At 43.8% G+C, this 18,042-nt stretch overlaps 1 protein-coding gene across 5 annotated transcripts; it reads right to left on the bottom strand.

The window, feature by feature from the left end:
* Positions 1 to 2,713: 2,713 nt before the first annotated feature.
* anapc4 (anaphase promoting complex subunit 4) lies at positions 2,714 to 16,245 on the bottom strand. 5 transcript variants are annotated; one of them, XM_035784103.1, is made up of 29 exons: positions 16,109 to 16,245; positions 15,283 to 15,399; positions 15,062 to 15,167; positions 14,730 to 14,862; positions 14,566 to 14,640; positions 14,393 to 14,419; positions 14,242 to 14,286; positions 14,057 to 14,141; positions 13,861 to 13,968; positions 13,658 to 13,741; positions 13,445 to 13,531; positions 11,689 to 11,753; positions 11,384 to 11,426; positions 11,216 to 11,292; positions 10,954 to 11,054; positions 10,681 to 10,732; positions 10,477 to 10,532; positions 10,299 to 10,345; positions 10,122 to 10,178; positions 9,977 to 10,033; positions 9,787 to 9,880; positions 9,478 to 9,575; positions 4,794 to 4,855; positions 4,663 to 4,701; positions 4,450 to 4,551; positions 4,227 to 4,307; positions 3,866 to 4,033; positions 3,435 to 3,558; positions 2,714 to 3,270 (listed from the first exon to the last, which is right to left on the bottom strand). In XM_035784103.1, the coding sequence occupies exons 2-29, from the start codon at positions 15,388 to 15,390 to the stop codon at positions 3,055 to 3,057; spliced, it is 2,397 nt and encodes a 798-aa protein (XP_035639996.1). In that variant the 5' UTR covers positions 15,391 to 15,399; positions 16,109 to 16,245; the 3' UTR covers positions 2,714 to 3,054. The 5 variants fall into 5 exon arrangements, with proteins under 5 accessions (XP_035639996.1, XP_035640003.1, XP_035639987.1 ...); XM_035784110.2 differs by having other exon boundaries at positions 16,034 to 16,200; XM_035784094.2 differs by lacking the exon at positions 16,109 to 16,245 and adding an exon at positions 15,626 to 16,008 and having other exon boundaries at positions 3,866 to 4,015.
* Between the last annotated feature and the right edge of the window lie 1,797 nt (positions 16,246 to 18,042).

The following is an 18,042-nucleotide window of genomic DNA, read 5'->3' as shown; positions in this document are numbered from 1 at the left end:
GATTTCCTCCCCAGTTACGTCACCCGATTAGACTACAATCACCCCATTACTTTTAATAAATAAATAAACCTATTACAGATCATCTGGCTGTATATACAGCAGAGCTGATGGCCATACTGTTGGCCTTGCAGTGGGTGGAGGAAGTCAAGCCAGACAGAGTAGTTATTTGCTCTGATTCATGTGCAGTGTTGATGAGTCTCAAATCCTTTAGGTCACGTAGCAGACAAGACCTTCTTGAGGTGCTACAAACTCATGGCAGGCTTAGACAGATGGGTATACGGATGACATTTACTTGGGCCCCAGCCCATGTGGAGGGGAACAAGGAAGTTGATGTACTGGCTAAACAAGCACTTAGTAGTGGGGATGTTGATGTTGTAGTTTCAATGAGCAAGGCAGAGGCAAAAAGCCTGACATGGACAGTGATGGTGCGGAGATGGAAGGAGCAGTGGAATAGAGATACTAAGGGCAGGCTTTTATTTCAAGTACAGAGACATTTGGGGAGGACAGCAAGGGACAGAAGAGGCTATTTTTTACTAGATTAAGGGTGGGACACAGCCAGTTGAATAAGACCTTAATTGTGATAGGAAAGCATCCAACAGGAAAGTGTGATTTGATATACAGTGTGGGCAGTATCAGAGGGAAAGATAGAGGCTGAGATCTAGTATGAGGAAGAAGGGGATACAGGAAATTAGTTTAAAGAGTATGTTGAGTACAACATCATCAGATATAGTGTCAAATATTTTGTTATCTTCTTTAAGAGCAACGGAGCCGGCAGGTAGGGTTTAGTTTCTCCGTCTCTGGCCTACACTCCAATACAGGAGGTGGCGGTAATGCACCATAACGTTGGATGCCAACCACTGATAAACCCCACAGAAGAAGAATGGACTAAATTGAACTTTGCCCACATAGATAGGTGTGGTCTAGTCTACAGTCATGGCCATAAATTGTGAGAATGACACAAATATTAATTTCCACAAATTTTGCTGCTTCGGTGTCTTTAGATATTTTTGTCAGATGTTACTATGGAATACTGAAGTATAATTACAAGCATTTCATAAGTGTCAAAGGCTTTTATTGACAATTACATGAAGTTGATGCAAAGAGTCAATATTTGCAGTGTTGACTCTTCTTTTTCCAAGACCTCTGTAATCCGCCCTGGCATGCTGTCAATTAACTTCTGGGCCACACCCTGACTGATGGCAGCCCATTGTTACATAACCAATGCTTGGAGTTTATCGGAATTTGTGGGGTTTTGTTTGTCCACCTGCCTCTCAAGGATTGACCACAAGTTCTCAATGGGATTAAGGTCTGGGGAGTTTCCATGGACCCAAGGTCTGGCCATGGACCCAAAATATCGATGTTTTGTTCCCCGAGCCACTTAGTTATCACTTTTGCCTTATGGCAATGTGCTCCATCATGCTGGAAAAAGGCATTGTTCGTCACCAAACTGTTCCTGGATGGTTGGGAGAAGTTGTCTCGGAGGATGTGTTGGTACCATTCTTTATTCATGGCTGTGTTCTTAGGCAAAATTGTGAGTGAGCTCACTCCCTTGGCTGAGAAGCAACCCCACACATGAATGGTCTCAGGATGCTTTACTGTTGGCATGACACAGGACTGATGGTAGCGCTCACCTGGTCTTCTCCGGACAAGCATTTTTCCGATTGTTTGGGGCATCCGGAAAGGGGATTCATCAGAGAAAATGACTTTACCCCAGTCCTCAGCAGTCCAATCCCTGTACCTTTTGCAGAATATCAGTCTGTCCCTGATGTTTTTCCTGGAGAGAAGTGGCTTCTTTGCTGCCCTTCTTGACACCAGGCCATCCTCCAAAAGTCTTTGCCTCACTGTGAGTGCAGATGCACTCACACCTGCCTGCTGCCATTCCTGAGCAAGATCTGTGCTGGTGGTGCCCCGATCCCACAGCTGAATCAACTTTAGGAGACGGTCCTGGCGCTTGCTGAGCTTTATTGGGCGCCCTGAAGCCTTCTTCACAACAATTGAACCGCTCTCCTTGAAGTTCTTGATGATCCGATAAATGGTTGATTTAGGTGCAATATTACCGGCAGCAATATCCTTGCCTGTGAAGCCCTTTTTGTGCAAAGCAATGATGAAGGCACATGTTTCCTTGCAGGTAACCATGGTTGACAGAGGAAGAACAATGATTCCGGGCACCACCCTCCTTTTGAAAATTCCAGTCTGTTATTCGAACTCAATCAGCATAACAGAGTGATCTCCAGCCTTGTCCTTGTCAACACTCACACCTGTGTTAACGAGAGAATCACTGACAGCTGGTCCTTTTGTGACAGGGCTGAAATGCAGTGGAAATGTTTTTTGGGGGATTCAGTTCATTTGCATGGCAAAGAAGGACTTTGCCATTAATTGCAATTCATCTGATCACTCTTCATAACATTCTGGAGTATATGCAAATTGCCATCATACAAACTGAGGCAGCAACTTGGTGGAAATTAATATTTGTGTCATTTTCAAAAAACTTTTGGCCCCGACTGTAGTACCTCCCAATGCGGTCTGTACTGTATTCTAGGAATGTGTGTTAATCTCTCATCTTAAAATACTACAGTTATAACTGAAGCATTGGTTGATCAAAACAGAATTATTGACTCTTATCTGTGAGTGTCAGATTCATGTTACATTATCTATCTACACTTGGCTTACAGACATAGGGAACAACCACACGAAAACATAAACCAGAAGTCTGTTTTCTTATCAAAACATTTATTTCTTACTTTGTCAGGGATAAAGGTGCTGGGAGGGAGACGTCGGTTTTGTAATGGTGGCATTAATTATGATTACTGCAAAAGTACAGGGTGGGGGTGTTAAATTGTTATTCTGGCCTAGATAAGGTGCGCGTTCAGTAGGACGCAACTTTTTAGAACGTTCAGATAGAAATAGCCTATGTAGAAGAAACATAGGCTACATATGTAGAATAAGGAATCATAGGCTACACATGTAGAATAAGGAATCATATCAGCTCTATTCATGGAATTTCTATCTGCAACGTTCAAGATCATTTGTCAACTGAACGTGGCCAAGGTGTTGCTATGAGAGCTCCAGTGCTTCCCCAGACTCTAGTTGATCCTTATCCCTTTGTCCCCCTCCCTCCGTCTCTCCTCCCTCCGCCTCCCCCCGGATGACTGGCGTCTCCTCCAGGCCGTCCTGGTCTGAGCTGGCGTTCTGCGACTCTGGCCGCTCTTCATCCTCCTCATCTTCCACATCCATCTCATACACACGGACGTGCCGCAGGTTGGAGCTCAGCTGAGGGAGAAAAGACAGAGGGACATCAGACAGAGATTCTGAACCATTTCTCAACCAGTTAGACCAAACTGTGTTGGTGTTCAATACATGGTCATTGAAGTGCATAGCTGCTTAGTGAAGCCAGATAAAACCTTAGTAAGGGAATCCCCTTTCCATTGTCTTACCACACATGCCACTTTCCGGATCCCATTCACAGCCACAAACTGGGCCTTCATGTTCTCCAAGTCTCTCCACTGGTTCTCTAGCACCAGCCCCTTGACAGGGATGGCGCCGCTCTGCTGGTCCAACCTGAGAATACAGATACCACAGGTGACCCATGGTGACTACTACAGTGGAGATAATTAAAGTAAACACATAGCAAATACCAACAGTAAATCTCTAGCTTAGAACAGGTGAATAACAGGTTAGGGTTATAGTTGATGTTTACTTGCACTGTGGAGGTGCAAGTCTTGAGTTGCAGCTTGTAGTCAGGTAGATCATAATTGAGGGTTTAAGGTGAGTTGTAGGTTATAGTTACAAGTAGATCACTATTTGGGTTTAGAAATATAGGACTAGGTTTGCATGTTGGGGAGACAGGTGTTTCAATCACACACACCTAAGACTGGGGTCCCAGTTGAACTCCTCCTCACAGCTGAGGGCAGAGCCAAGAGGGAGCTGGGCAAGGACACGCCCCCTGTTCTCCTCTTCTGATGCTCGCAGCACCACTGTCAATGTCTCGTCATCATAGAAACGAGCATCCTGGCAACTGTACACACAGTCAGAACTGAAACAGACATGCAACAAAAAAATGGTTCTATAACAATTATTATCACTAATAGAAACGCACAGGGAATCCATTGCAGATCATCATAAGAGCAAAGTAATATGCAATGCATGAGCCCATCATTTGCCTGTATAGTAGAGGTTGAGGTAATTGAGTGGATTCTAGGAAAGAGAGGAAGACAAGAGGCACTCACCTGGCCCCCGCAGCATCATCATCAATACTGTGACTGAGAACATTACTCAGATCTATCGCCATGAGACCATTGGGAACAGGCCTGTGACAGACATAAAAAGATAAACAATCAGACAAACAAAAAAAGCACATGCTCAGTCATAAACATTGGGCTATTTGGGGATCAACGACAAAGCAAATCTGGATTGAACCAGATTAAAATATGGCGCAGTGTTGTATTGTACCTGAATGGGTCAGTAAACTTCCGCAGTAGATAAAGCTTGCAGGGTGAAATCTCTGGCATGCAGAACACTCCATAGTGCATATTGGTCTTCTTATCATTGTACCTGGTCATCAATAAAAAATGTGCATCAATGTTAACATAATAACAACCATGGGAATATACATTATCTACATTACCATTATGAACAGAGTGTTTGTGTTTTTTTGTTACTTACAATGATGGAAGTTCAAAAAGCCTTGGAGTGTTTTCTGAGCTGCAAAGACAAACAATAAAATGAAACAAATAAACATAACTATTTTATTTATAATTTGTGGTATTGTGAAGAGTAGATGAATATGTCCTTACCTCTCTGGCACAGTGTAGAGGGGCAGACAAACAGCCTGTTTCACAGACTTTCCAATGACCTCCTACAGAGAACAAATCAGTATCACCACAACTAGTGTCACGACTCGACTCAAATTCATATGCCTTCGTTTGGATTCATGTAATCTCGAGAACGGATCATAATAACGGGTATGTGGCGATCCCAGCAGGCGCTGAGGGGAGAACGGATCATAATAACGGGTATGTGGCGATCCCAGGAGGCGCTGAGGGGAGAACGGATCATAATAACGGGTATGTGGCGATCCCAGGAGGCGCTGAGGGGAGAACGGATCATAATAACGGGTATGTGGCGATCCCAGGAGGCGCTGAGGGGAGAACGGATCATAATAACGGGTATGTGGCGATCCCAGGAGGAGCTGAGGGGAGAACGGATCATAATAACGGGTATGTGGCGATCCCAGGAGGCGCTGAGGGGAGAACGGATCATAATAACGGGTATGTGGCGATCCCAGGAGGCGCTGAGGGGAGAACGGATCATAATAACGGGTATGTGGCGATCCCAGGAGGCGCTGAGGGGAGAACGGATCATAATAACGGGTATGTGGCGATCCCAGGAGGCGCTGAGGGGAGAACGGATCATAATAACGGGTATGTGGCGATCCCAGGAGGCGCTGAGGGGAGAACGGATCATAATAACGGGTATGTGGCGATCCCAGGAGGCGCTGAGGGGAGAACGGATCATAATAACGGGTATGTGGCGATCCCAGGAGGCGCTGAGGGGAGAACGGATCATAATAACGGGTATGTGGCGATCCCAGGAGCGCTGAGGGGAAACGGATCATAATAACGGGTATGTGGCGATCCCAGGAGGCGCTGAGGGGAGAACGGATCATAATAACGGGTATGTGGCGATCCCAGGAGGCGCTGAGGGAGAACGGATCATAATAACGGGTATGTGGCGATCCCAGGAGGCGCTGAGGGAGAACGGATCATAATAACGGGTATGTGGCGATCCCAGGAGGCGCTGAGGGAGAACGGATCATAATAACGGGTATGTGGCGATCCCAGGAGGCGCTGAGGGGAGAACGGATCATAATAACGGGTATGTGGCGATCCCAGGAGGCGCTGAGGGGAGAACGGATCATAATAACGGGTATGTGGCGATCCCAGGAGGCGCTGAGGGGAGAACGGATCATAATAACGGGTATGTGGCGATCCCAGGAGGCGCTGAGGGGAGAACGGATCATAATAACGGGTATGTGGCGATCCCAGGAGGCGCTGAGGGAGAACGGATCATAATAACGGGTATGTGGCGATCCCAGCAGGCGCTGAGGGGAGAACGGATCATAATAACGGGTATGTGGCGATCCCAGGAGGAGCTGAGGGGAGAACGGATCATAATAACGGGTATGTGGCGATCCCAGGAGGCGCTGAGGGGAGAACGGATCATAATAACGGGTATGTGGCGATCCCAGGAGGCGCTGAGGGAGAACGGATCATAATAACGGGTATGTGGCGATCCCAGGAGGCGCTGAGGGGAGAACGGATCATAATAACGGGTATGTGGCGATCCCAGCAGGCGCTGAGGGGAGAACGGATCATAATAACGGGTATGTGGCGATCCCAGGAGGCGCTGAGGGAGAACGGATCATAATAACGGGTATGTGGCGATCCCAGGAGGCGCTGAGGGGAGAACGGATCATAATAACGGGTATGTGGCGATCCCAGGAGGCGCTGAGGGGAGAACGGATCATAATAACGGGTATGTGGCGATCCCAGGAGGCGCTGAGGGGAGAACGGATCATAATAACGGGTATGTGGCGATCCCAGGAGGCGCTGAGGGAGAACGGATCATAATAACGGGTATGTGGCGATCCCAGGAGGCGCTGAGGGGAGAACGGATCATAATAACGGGTATGTGGCGATCCCAGGAGGCGCTGAGTGGAGAACGGATCATAATAACGGGTATGTGGCGATCCCAGGAGGCGCTGAGGGGAGAACGGATCATAATAACGGGTATGTGGCGATCCCAGGAGGCGCTGAGGGGAGAACGGATCATAATAACGGGTATGTGGCGATCCCAGGAGGCGCTGAGGGGGAACGGATCATAATAACGGGTATGTGGCGATCCCAGGAGGCGCTGAGGGGAGAACGGATCATAATAACGGGTATGTGGCGATCCCAGGAGGCGCTGAGGGGAGAACGGATCATAATAACGGGTATGTGGCGATCCCAGGAGGCGCTGAGGGAGAACGGATCATAATAACGGGTATGTGGCGATCCCAGCAGGCGCTGAGGGGAGAACGGATCATAATAACGGGTATGTGGCGATCCCAGGAGGCGCTGAGGAGAACGGATCATAATAACGGGTATGTGGCGATCCCAGGAGGCGCTGAGGGGAGAACAGATCATAATAACGGGTATGTGGCGATCCCAGGAGGCGCTGAGGGGAGAACGGATCATAATAACGGGTATGTGGCGATCCCAGGAGGAGCTGAGGGGAGAACGGATCATAATAACGGGTATGTGGCGATCCCAGGAGGCGCTGAGGGGAGAACGGATCATAATAACGGGTATGTGGCGATCCCAGGAGGCGCTGAGGGGAGAACAGATCATAATAATGGCCGGAACAGATATAGAACGGCATCAAAACACCTGGAAACTATGAGTTTAATGTACAGTTGTTGAAGTTATTAAAACTTGTTTTTCAACTACTCCACAAATTTCTTGTTAACAAACTATAGTTTTGGCAAGTCAGTTCGGACATCTACTTTGTGCATGACACAAGTACATTTTCCAACAATTCTTTACAGACAGATTATTTCACATATGATTCACTGTATCACAATTCCAGTGGGTCAGAAGTTTACATACACTAAGTTGACTGAGCCTTTAAACAGCTTAGAAAATTCCAGAAAATTATGTCATAGTTTTAGAAGCTTCTGATAGGCTAATTGACATCATTTGAGTCAATTGGAGGTGTGCCTGTGGATGTATTTCAAGGCCTACCTTCAAACTCAGTGCCTCTTTGCTTGACATCATGGGAAAAACAAAAGAAATCAGCCTTGACCTCCACAAGTCTGGTTCATCCTTGGGAGCAATTTCCAAACACCTGAAGGTACCACGTTCATCTGTACAAACAATAGTATACAAGTATCAACACCATGGGACCACGCAGCCGTCATACCGCTCAGGAAGGAGACGCGTTCTGTCTCCTAGAGATGAATATACTTTGTTGCGAAAAGTGCAAATCAATCCCAGAACAGCAGCAAAGGACCTTGTGAAGATGCTGGAGGAAACAGGTACAAAAGTATCTATATCCACAGTAAAACAAGTCCTATATCGACATAACCTGAAAGGCCGCTCAGCAAGGAAGATGCCACTGCTCCAAAACCGCCATAAAAAAGCCAGACTACAGACTGCACATGGGGACAAAGATCATACCTTTTGGACAAATGTCCTCTGGTCTGATTAAACAAAAACAGAACTGTTTGACCATAATGACCATCATTATGTTTGGAGGAAAAAGGAGAGTCTTGCAAGCCGAAGAACACCATCCCAACTGTGAAGCACGGAGTGTCAGCATCATGTTGTGGGGGTGCTTTGCTGCAGGAGGGACTGGTGCACTTCACAAAATAGATGGCATCATGAGGTAGGAAAATGATGTGGATATATTGAAGCAACATCAGTCAGGAAGTTAAAGCTTGGCCACAAATGGGTCTTCCAAATGGACAATGACCCCAAGCATACTTCCAAATTTGTGGCAAAATGGCTTAAGGACAACAAAGTAAAGGAATTGGAGTGGCCATCACAAAGCCCTGACCTCAACTCTATAGAACATTTGTGGGCAGAACTTAAGTGTGTGCGAGCAAGGAGGCCTACAAACCTGACTCAGTTACACCAGCCCTGTCATGAGAAATGGGCCAAAATGTACCCAAATTATTGTGGGAAGGTTGTAGAAGGCTACCCTAAACATTTGACCCAAGTTAACCATTTAAAGGCAATGCTACCAAATACTAATTGAATGTATGTAAACTTCTGACCAAATGGGAATGTGATGAAAGAAATTAAAGCTGAAATAAATCACTCTACTATTATTCTGACATTTCACATTATTAAAATAAAGTGCTCATCCTAACTGACTTAAGACAGGGAATTTTTACTAGGATTAAATGTCAGGAATTGTGAAAAACTGAGTTTAAATGTATTTGGCTAAGGTGTATGTAAACCTCCGAATTCAACTGGTACCATTGCACTTATTCTGCTTCAGGCATTACCACGAGCAGGTCCTCCCCAATTAAGGTGCCACCAACCTCCTGTGGTGGCGATGTATAGCTTGTTACTGCAGTGAAATCCTATTACCACCGGAAAATAAAAGAAAAGTTGGGAAGGAGGATAGAGAAGTGATGGACAAGGTAACTAAACGTGTGGGAGACAGAGGTGGGAGAGAGGGATAGAATGCAATATGAAAACTCTGTTGCGGAGAGTTAGTCAGATTTATATCTGCCTGGAAATCCTTATGACTGCATGACTCAGCAGATTCTGAGCCAAATTTCACACGGGCAGTGTGGGCCAAATTACTTTCTTATTTTTATAAAAACTTTGGCAATGTACTTCTTATGCCAGGGACCAAATTAAGTAGTATACACTTCAGTACTAAAGGCAAATGAAGTTGGGTTTCACTGTGTATGTGTTTTAGACTTACAGCAGGTTTCTGTAGACACAACTCAATCACCCCCTCCATCATCCTCTTCACAAAGTGTAGGGACTTCTGAGAGTAGGAAGGGAAGAGCAGCGGGCTCTCTAGATAAACCAATCAATTAGGTACAATGTCAGTTCAGTAAGGCAGTCAGTCACAACAATAGAGAAATACAATGGCAAACCAATCTTCCGCCATCTAATTACAACATGATGGATAACCACACATGTTATTTAAAAATATATATATTTGACCTTTATTTAACTAGGCACTTCCTGCATAGTTGTCTCTTCTGAGATAAAGGTTATAGTTCACCTTTCAAGTGTGTGCTCTCCTGCAGAAACTTCAGCCATTGGTTCCCCTTGGTGTTGGGCGGAGACACTAGATCCTCATCCTCATCCTTCAGGTACTGCAACAACAAAAAAGGACAAAAGGTGTGTCATTGTACACTGATCACACACACATACTAAAATATACACACAGACAGACTACGCTTGTCCCTCACCTGACCGACCCGCTCCACATTAAAGTACTTCCCTTTCCGGTCAAACAGCTCTTCGTTCTGTCCGAGCAGAGGAGAGGGCATGTAATTGGCTAGTTTGTGAAAAGCTGTGGAAATTAAGTGCTATTCTATTTAACATATATCTTACCTCACTGAAGTGCTCAGACAGGAAGTCCGCCACAAAGGCAATGTCCTTCTGGGTCATCTGAGGTCAATGGGATAGATTGGCATTATACCAATGGATGAGAAAATAATCCATATGGAAGCATTTATGACACTACTTTGATCAACACTTCCTGTCTCACATTCACAACCTGAATCTCACCTTATTGAGTTCTGGAGGGACGTGTTCCTCTGACATTCTTAGCATAGCTGCAGGAAAGAAAATATGTATTAAAACACTTGCATTTAATAATCAATGATATTTTAAATATACTCAAATGTTCCATCAGTCGCTAAAAGGTGGTATATATCTCAAGCTCCCAAAAAAGGTGAGGTCTTACCTACATACAGCCACCGGAAAAAGGCTTTGAAGTTCTTCATGCTCTTGTCAATCACCCTGAGTAAGAGACAGACAGTGAGGAATGAGATGAGGGGGAGAGGTTTAACAAACACCAGGGTTGAAGTCAACTCCATTTAAAATGTGTGATAATGTGTTATTAAAATAACAAAATACTAATAGCATATCAATAAGCATGAAAACTCACTGTAGAAGTTCGTTGGCTTTCAAAGTGAATGAACCCACAGCTGTAATGGCATCTATAACAAAACAGAAATATTCACATAACTTTAATTTGATAAAATCCCGCGAGCAGCTTAGAAAACTCATTTTGAACAAATGTTCCAGTCATGCAAATTACTAATGCGTGTCAGCCCTGATCTCATCAGACAAATTAATTGCACAATTACATCCACTTTAATCTGGTATTTATCACTCAAGATATCACAGTCATGGTTTAAGCAGGATCTAAGCACTGTACCTTCTATAGCTGCTGAGTCCAGGCCTAGAGGCTGGAACTTCTGTTTCCATAGAGACATCCCCTTCACCTCACTGAGGTGGTACAACAGAGCCTCTGAACCACTGGAGAGAGGAGAGGGAAAGAAGGGATGAGGATTGGTACTAAAGATTGTGATACCAATCATGATGCAATTTCTTGACATTTGCATTGTATGGTCCCGAAAAAGGGCATTATCGGTCACGATAAGTGAAGAGATAATTATTCATGTCAGTCGAGTTGCTACCTCTGCAGGTGGCTGATCACCAGCTTCTGAATGCTGGAGTAAGAGGTTTCTATAGACTGCCCCAGCTTCTTCAGCCCCTATGAAACACAAACGATTTACATCAATCTTACAAAGCTACAAAATGACCACACACAATCAATCTTTGAACAACTTTATTATTCAGCTCACCTTGACGGTCAGCTGATTCATTAGGAGAGCCTGTAGTTCAGGACTGGTCAAAAATAGAGAATTCGGTTAAATAAATAAAAACTTTTAACATCTCTAAATAATTATTTTCCATGTCAGATGAGGTTTATGATGTCCTGTAGTGCCACCTACAGGACACTTTGAAGTACTACATTTCAAATGAAAGGCCTGTTGAACATGTTTTTGCATTAGTGCTCACAACTACATGCACTATTAGTCATTAGAAAGCATGTTGTGGAGGACGTGGTAGCGTACAAGGGTCATTGGATCACAGTAACGGTTCTCACCTCGACTGTCCCCATAGTAGAAGCTCCAGAAACTCATCCTGGACTTGTGTGCTGGTGTTCTTCTCCTAAAAATAGGAATTGGTTCAGATCATGTCTTTTAGGCGTGATGTCATTATTGGAAAACGGGCTGGAGGCAGACTGAACGGGCCCGGTTTCCTGATAGAACTTAGGCTTATGAGTGTTTTACATGATGCATCTTTCCTACAACGGCCGAAGATGTCTTTCGGGAAACGCATTACCACACAGAGAGATCCTCCGCTAAGTGCGTCGTTGAGGCATGTGTCGATACTGATATGATCTAAAGAAAGGCAGCGCTGCTCTGGGATCAGCGTTCCCCCTTTCAAATATTTCCTTAACATTAAAATGATTCCACAATACTGACGATGGTTCAGCTCCTATGAGATATGACCTATGGCTACAAATATTGGGGAGGCTTATTCTAAAGTTTACCCTATAATAATAATGCACTAAATCTTTGGCACATCAAGGCACACGTTACACATCATGAAATATATTGAGGCAAAAATGACAGACAGTAGCCTACAATTAGAAAAATAGAACGATTGAATGAAATGTATTTCTATATAATTGACATACAGATGAAGTCGTAAGTTTACATACACTTAGGTTGGAGTCATTAAAAGAAAATCGTTTTTTTGGAGGATATATTGAAGCAACATCTCAAGCCATCAGTCAGGAAGTTAAAGCTTGATCACAAATGGGTCTTCCAAATGGACAATGACCCCAAGCATACTTCCAAAGTTGTGGCAAAATGGCTTAAGGACAACAAAGTCAAGGTATTGGAGTGGCCATCACAAAGCCCTGACCTCAATCGTATAGAAAATGTGTGGGCAGAACTGAACAAGTGTATGCGAGCAAGGAGGCCTACAATCACAAAGCCCTGACCTCAATCCTATAGAAAATGTGTGGGCAGAACTGAACAAGTGTGTGCGAGCAAGGAGGCCTACAAATCTGACTCAGTTACACCAGATCTGTCAGAATGGGCCAAAATTCACCAAACTTATTGTGGGAGGTTTGTGGAAGGCTACCCAAAACGTTTGACCCAAAAAAACAATTTAAAAGGCAATGCTACCAAATACTAATTGAATGTATGTAAACTTCTGACCCACTGGGAATGTGATGAAATAAATAAAAGCTGAAATATATCACTCTACACTATTATTCTGACATTTCACATTCTTAAAATAAAGTGGTGATCCGAACTGACCTAAGACAGGGAATTTCTACTAGAATTAAATGTCAGAAATTGTGAAAAACTGAGTTAAAATGTATTTGGCTAAGGTGTATGTAAACATCCGACTTCAACTGTATATAGGGCTATAGCCTATGCTAGACGTCTTTTAATTCAGTCATCTCGGTTTTCATTTGAAACATCTTTATATGCTTCGCTTGTTTATAACAATTGCAAAAATATTGGCAACTTTGTATGTGTTCACATTCATTCTAAAGTTAGTGCCGATAAACAGAACTGACAGCTAAACATCTTGATTTTGTATTTAATGGAGATCTTCTCTGTATAAAGTTACGCAGAAAAAGCTAAAAATGACGCACTTAGACCACTTGTGGGAACAGCTGAGGCAGCCGTTAATTAACAAGCCTTTTCAAGTGCAACTTTAGTAACGATGGTATTGGGGAACGGCTCAGAGATTCTAACGATGTTCCTACAAAGATTCTAACAATGAACTAAGCCTTAAGATGCTTTTGGGAAACCGGGCCCTAAACAGTGACCACTGACCTGAACGAACTTAGTGAGCCGAAGGTCCATCTGCATGAGGATATCCTCCCAAGCCTCACACATACAAGTGAGGGAGAGACGCAGGTACTGAAGGAACGAGACAGAATAAGTTGGAGAGAGAAAGACCAATGGCCAGACTGGTCTGATGAAACTGATGGAAATATGAACTATGAGGAGACAAGTCATATTAGTTACATAAAGGAGGCCACTGACCTGCAGTAGAGTGGAGATGTGGGTGAACTTGCGGGCCATCCTGGTGACCTCAGGGAGACAGTCAGACAGCAGCCCTGTGTCGAGCTGGATGAGACAACAATACACAGTGAAAGACCTCAAATAAACAAAGAATATAGAAGATGACGGTCAAGATGGGTAAGAAACATGCTTCATTTCACTTAAATGTGAGCATAACGGATTACCTGGATGTAGCAGATCTCTGGGTCATTGTCAGCTGACCTGATCTCTGTGATGATAGACAGGGACTTCAGGTCACTGGACAGACACAGGCTGCTACACGTCCCAGGAACCTGACGAAAATAATCTGCTGGTTACATCATAGTCACTGCAGAGAGTGGGTGACTGAACCCGTGCATTAGTGTGTGAGTGCAATCTTACCCCCGGTAAAGTGGCAATCTTATACATCCCATAGGCATACAGCTCCACAAAGCCGGAACCTCCACCAAGAACCAGGATGTTTAGTCTGCAGGCAATTGACGATGTGGAAGTATTTGTATGTGTACATGAGATTGTGCGTTAACAAAATGTTCAGTAATAAAGCATGTGAAACCTTCAGCACACACCTCACTTCTCCTAACAGGTTCAGGATCTCGTCTGACTTCTCCTCACTACGAGACAGAGAGTTGGTTATGAAAAAACATGTATTCTAATGCAGACAGATTGTCTGAAATATAATTTAAATGAATCATTGTTGCTGAAGATATATAAACATACCTGAATATCTTTGAAGTAGTACTGTAGCTAAGAATAAACAAAACATTCCTTTAGAGGGTGGTTGGGGGGCAGATGACGCAAAACAAGCTAAAAGAGTTTTCGTAAATGTATTTTACTTGAATAAATGTCAAATGGCTGATATGTTGTCAGTGACCTTATACAGAAATGTTTACCTCTTGGGAAGAGTTGGCAACTTGGGAAGAAAAAGGTTTGACTCATCTTCAGAGGTGTAGAATGAGTTGAGGACGCTGAAAGACAGGCGGTTTATATTTGACTATGCAGTTCACACACACATTCAAATAGAAGTCTAGTGTAGCCACACATCCCCTCTACAGACCTGCTCTCCTCTAGCACCTCCATCCAGTGCATGCACGACACAGGGTTCTCCAATGGAAACAAGTGAAGGATCTCTGCCTTCTCTGCATCACACAGCACCACCAGTTTAGTGTCCCCAAGGCTAAAGGCCAGGACTGACCACAGCACAGAGGACATACATTAGATAGTCAGTGAAACAAATGCAGAGGCTGACACACTGTGTTGTAGTAAATATGTTGTGTTCAGTGTACGAAGGTTTATTGTTGTAACAGTGGTAAAGTAACGTAACTATGCAATACTTCCAATGTGATTAGTAATTTAAGATAATCAGGTCCATCTCTTGCCATCTCTTACTTTTGCCATCAGGTCTCCAAGCAAGCGCAGTGATCTCCTTTCCCGTATTCTCATTGGGTGGCAAGCTCCAAACACGCTGGAAATTGGCAAGGCGATGCAGTAGCAGCTATAACACAAACATCAATTGACACAGAGATGAATGAAATTACTCCCAATATAAGCAAATGTGATTTGGCATTAATCTGGGTATGAAACATATGGGGGTGTGTCTCTTTCCCTACCTCGCCAGCAGTGTTAGCGAGGGCAATAAGATCCCTCTTTGGAGACCATGCCATACACAGAACAGGGTTGGGGAGCTGCTTCTCCCCCACTTGACGAAATGCAGGCATTTTTGTGGGCTGAAAATAGAACACAGAAGCATTAACAAGGGAATAAGTGGCAGTCAGTTTTGCTATACTTGTCAGTGAAGAAGTAGCTAAATTGACAGTCAGGCTGAGTGAGTTTGGGAATAATCAGACCAGGCAGGCAGTGACACCTATCCAATAACCTTGTACCCAGACTAATTGCAAATATTATGATAACTTCATCTGTGCATATGCGGAAGTCTTTGGTGAGAAAGATTACCTGTGGTGTATTCATTATTCGTGTTTCCGTAACAAAACGTTTCGTCTGTTGAAAACGTCTAACGTTTACTATAGGAACCAAAACGATAACAAACAGAGCAAACGGAACGAAACGGTGATGGGACCTAGCTGCAGCTGTCCAATAAACTCTCGTTTTCGTTGAAAATGTTTTTCGTTTGGAGTAAACTGTTTCCGTTGCAACTAATGAATACACCACAAGTAATCTCGTTCACCAAACACTTTCGCATATGCGCAATTAGCACAAATGAAATGGGTTAGGTATCATAATGAATACACCCCTGTCCTATCCCGATGCAAAATAAAAATACAAGACACATTTCAGTTAGCTAGCTAGCTAGCTAGCTTGCATGCTATACTATCTAACGTTAGTGCAAACGTGGTATCTTACTGTACTGGGATGTCTGAGGACCAACTATGTTACTGTTACTTTGAAACTAGAAATAAACAATACGCTTATATTTACTTCTTTGTAGGATGCTGTTAGTGTGATCTAACTAGCTAACTCCATATTCGCCACTGAATAAAGTCTTACGCAATCATGTTCAAGTCTGAATAGCCAATGAAATTGACGCAACGGGGACCCTGAAAGGACAAACTTAACTACTGTGCTGTTGCAGTGCAAAGATCGCTTCTCCCTATCTGGCTCACTGATCAGGCTACTACATAGAGATAGATAGAGGACAATCTCTAAAAAGGTTCACCTGATATGGATGAAAATACCCTAAAATGTAAGCTGACAGTCTGCAATTTAACATCATAGTCATCGCATAATTTCAAAACCAAACGTTCTGAGACAAAACAACAAAAAATGTGTCACCGTTCCAATACTTTGGAGCTTACTGTATGTCACAAATGTCTGGCCATTTTGTGGATGGGGATTGTGGCCTCTTGGATGATTGGGACACCAACCCACCTACAGTTTAGTACAGGGGTGGCAAATAATTTTGGCTTGAGTGTCACATCGGGATAAAAATAATTGTGTGGAGAGCCGCACAGACCAATTTGTTCGTAAAAAGCTATTTGCGGGCCAGAAAAAGGGCAGTTATTTAAAACGTGTAGGTCAATTATAACTGCAACATACTTTATATCTAGTTTAAGACATTGTAAAGTGGCCATTAGTGTTTTTAACTCAAAATATAAAATAGTTTTACTCAACCTACGGGGGCCCGATTTAATGGGCTCACATATTCGGAAGGTTGTATGTGTTTTTTTTTCACCCCTGGTCTAGAAGTTAATCATTTAATGGGTGAGGTAAAAAATATATATATATATATATAAAAATAAGAAGAAATCTGAAATAAGTGATAAATGGCAATAAGTGTTAACTGACAGGATGTAAGGTCTGTCAACGCTAGCTGAAAGGATGATCAGATTTGAAAAGCTCAGTTTCTATTCTTTTCAGAACATGAGCGAGGCTATTCAAAGTCACCACCAATTAATGCAGTTATTTTTAAATGATACCCTCAACAAGGCACACTTGAGCTATTTCCATATATGAGTTGGATAGTGTGAGTGCATTGGGCTTTGGGAAGATGAGTGGGGGGTTGGTTCTGGGGCAGTGAATGAAGGGTCAGTGCTGAAGGATAGTCAATGGTAAAGTGTTGTTGGGGTCAGTTGCTTGGCAGTGTGTGTGTGTGTGTGTGTGTGTGTGTGTGTGTGTGTGTGTGTGTGTGTGTGTGTGTGTGTGTGTGTGTGTGTGTGTGTGTGTGTGTGTGTGTGTGTGTGTGTGTGTGTGTGTGTGTGTGTGTGTGTGTGTGAGGGGGGTTGATGGTTTGAGAGAGCAGTCCAATGGACATTCCTCCCTGCCCTGTCACTAGCACTTAACTGTAATCAGTAGACAGTTGGAGAACCGGAATAGCTCTGCGCTGTTAGGATCAACCGTCTGCGACATCGGCCCACAAATAGACCAAGTGAGGCTGCAGAGTCAGAATGTGTCTGTGCCCTTTTAACCCAACCATGAGATGCGTCGGCCATCAACTTTTCCAAGTGAAGTGGATAAATCGAGCTCAAGCAGAGAACTGGGTTACTACCAGTCACTCAGGGTATACAATTTCGAGGTATCATTGAGGCACAGCCTGCGAGAGAGGCCAGAGAGTATTTCAAGGTTGCTGGAGAGGATGGAGGCTCAGAGAAGGCAATGAACTTTGACCATAAGTTACCCTGGTCCCCAACCTCCATTGTGCAAAAAACGCTCATACATGGAAGAGACTATACTAATAACACTGAAGAGTCTATACTAATAACACTGAAGTGTCTATACTAATAACACTGAAGTGTCTATACTAATAACACTGAAGAGTCTATACTAATAACACTCAAGAGTCTATACTAATAACACTGAAGAGTCTATACTAATAACACTCAAGAGTCTATACTAATAACACTGAAGTGTCTATA

Source organism: Oncorhynchus keta, chromosome 1, assembly GCF_023373465.1.
Source record: "Oncorhynchus keta strain PuntledgeMale-10-30-2019 chromosome 1, Oket_V2, whole genome shotgun sequence".
Taxonomy (NCBI): domain Eukaryota; kingdom Metazoa; phylum Chordata; class Actinopteri; order Salmoniformes; family Salmonidae; genus Oncorhynchus; species Oncorhynchus keta.
Note: the sequence above shows the minus strand (reverse complement) of the source record. Positions and strands in the feature narration are given on the sequence as shown.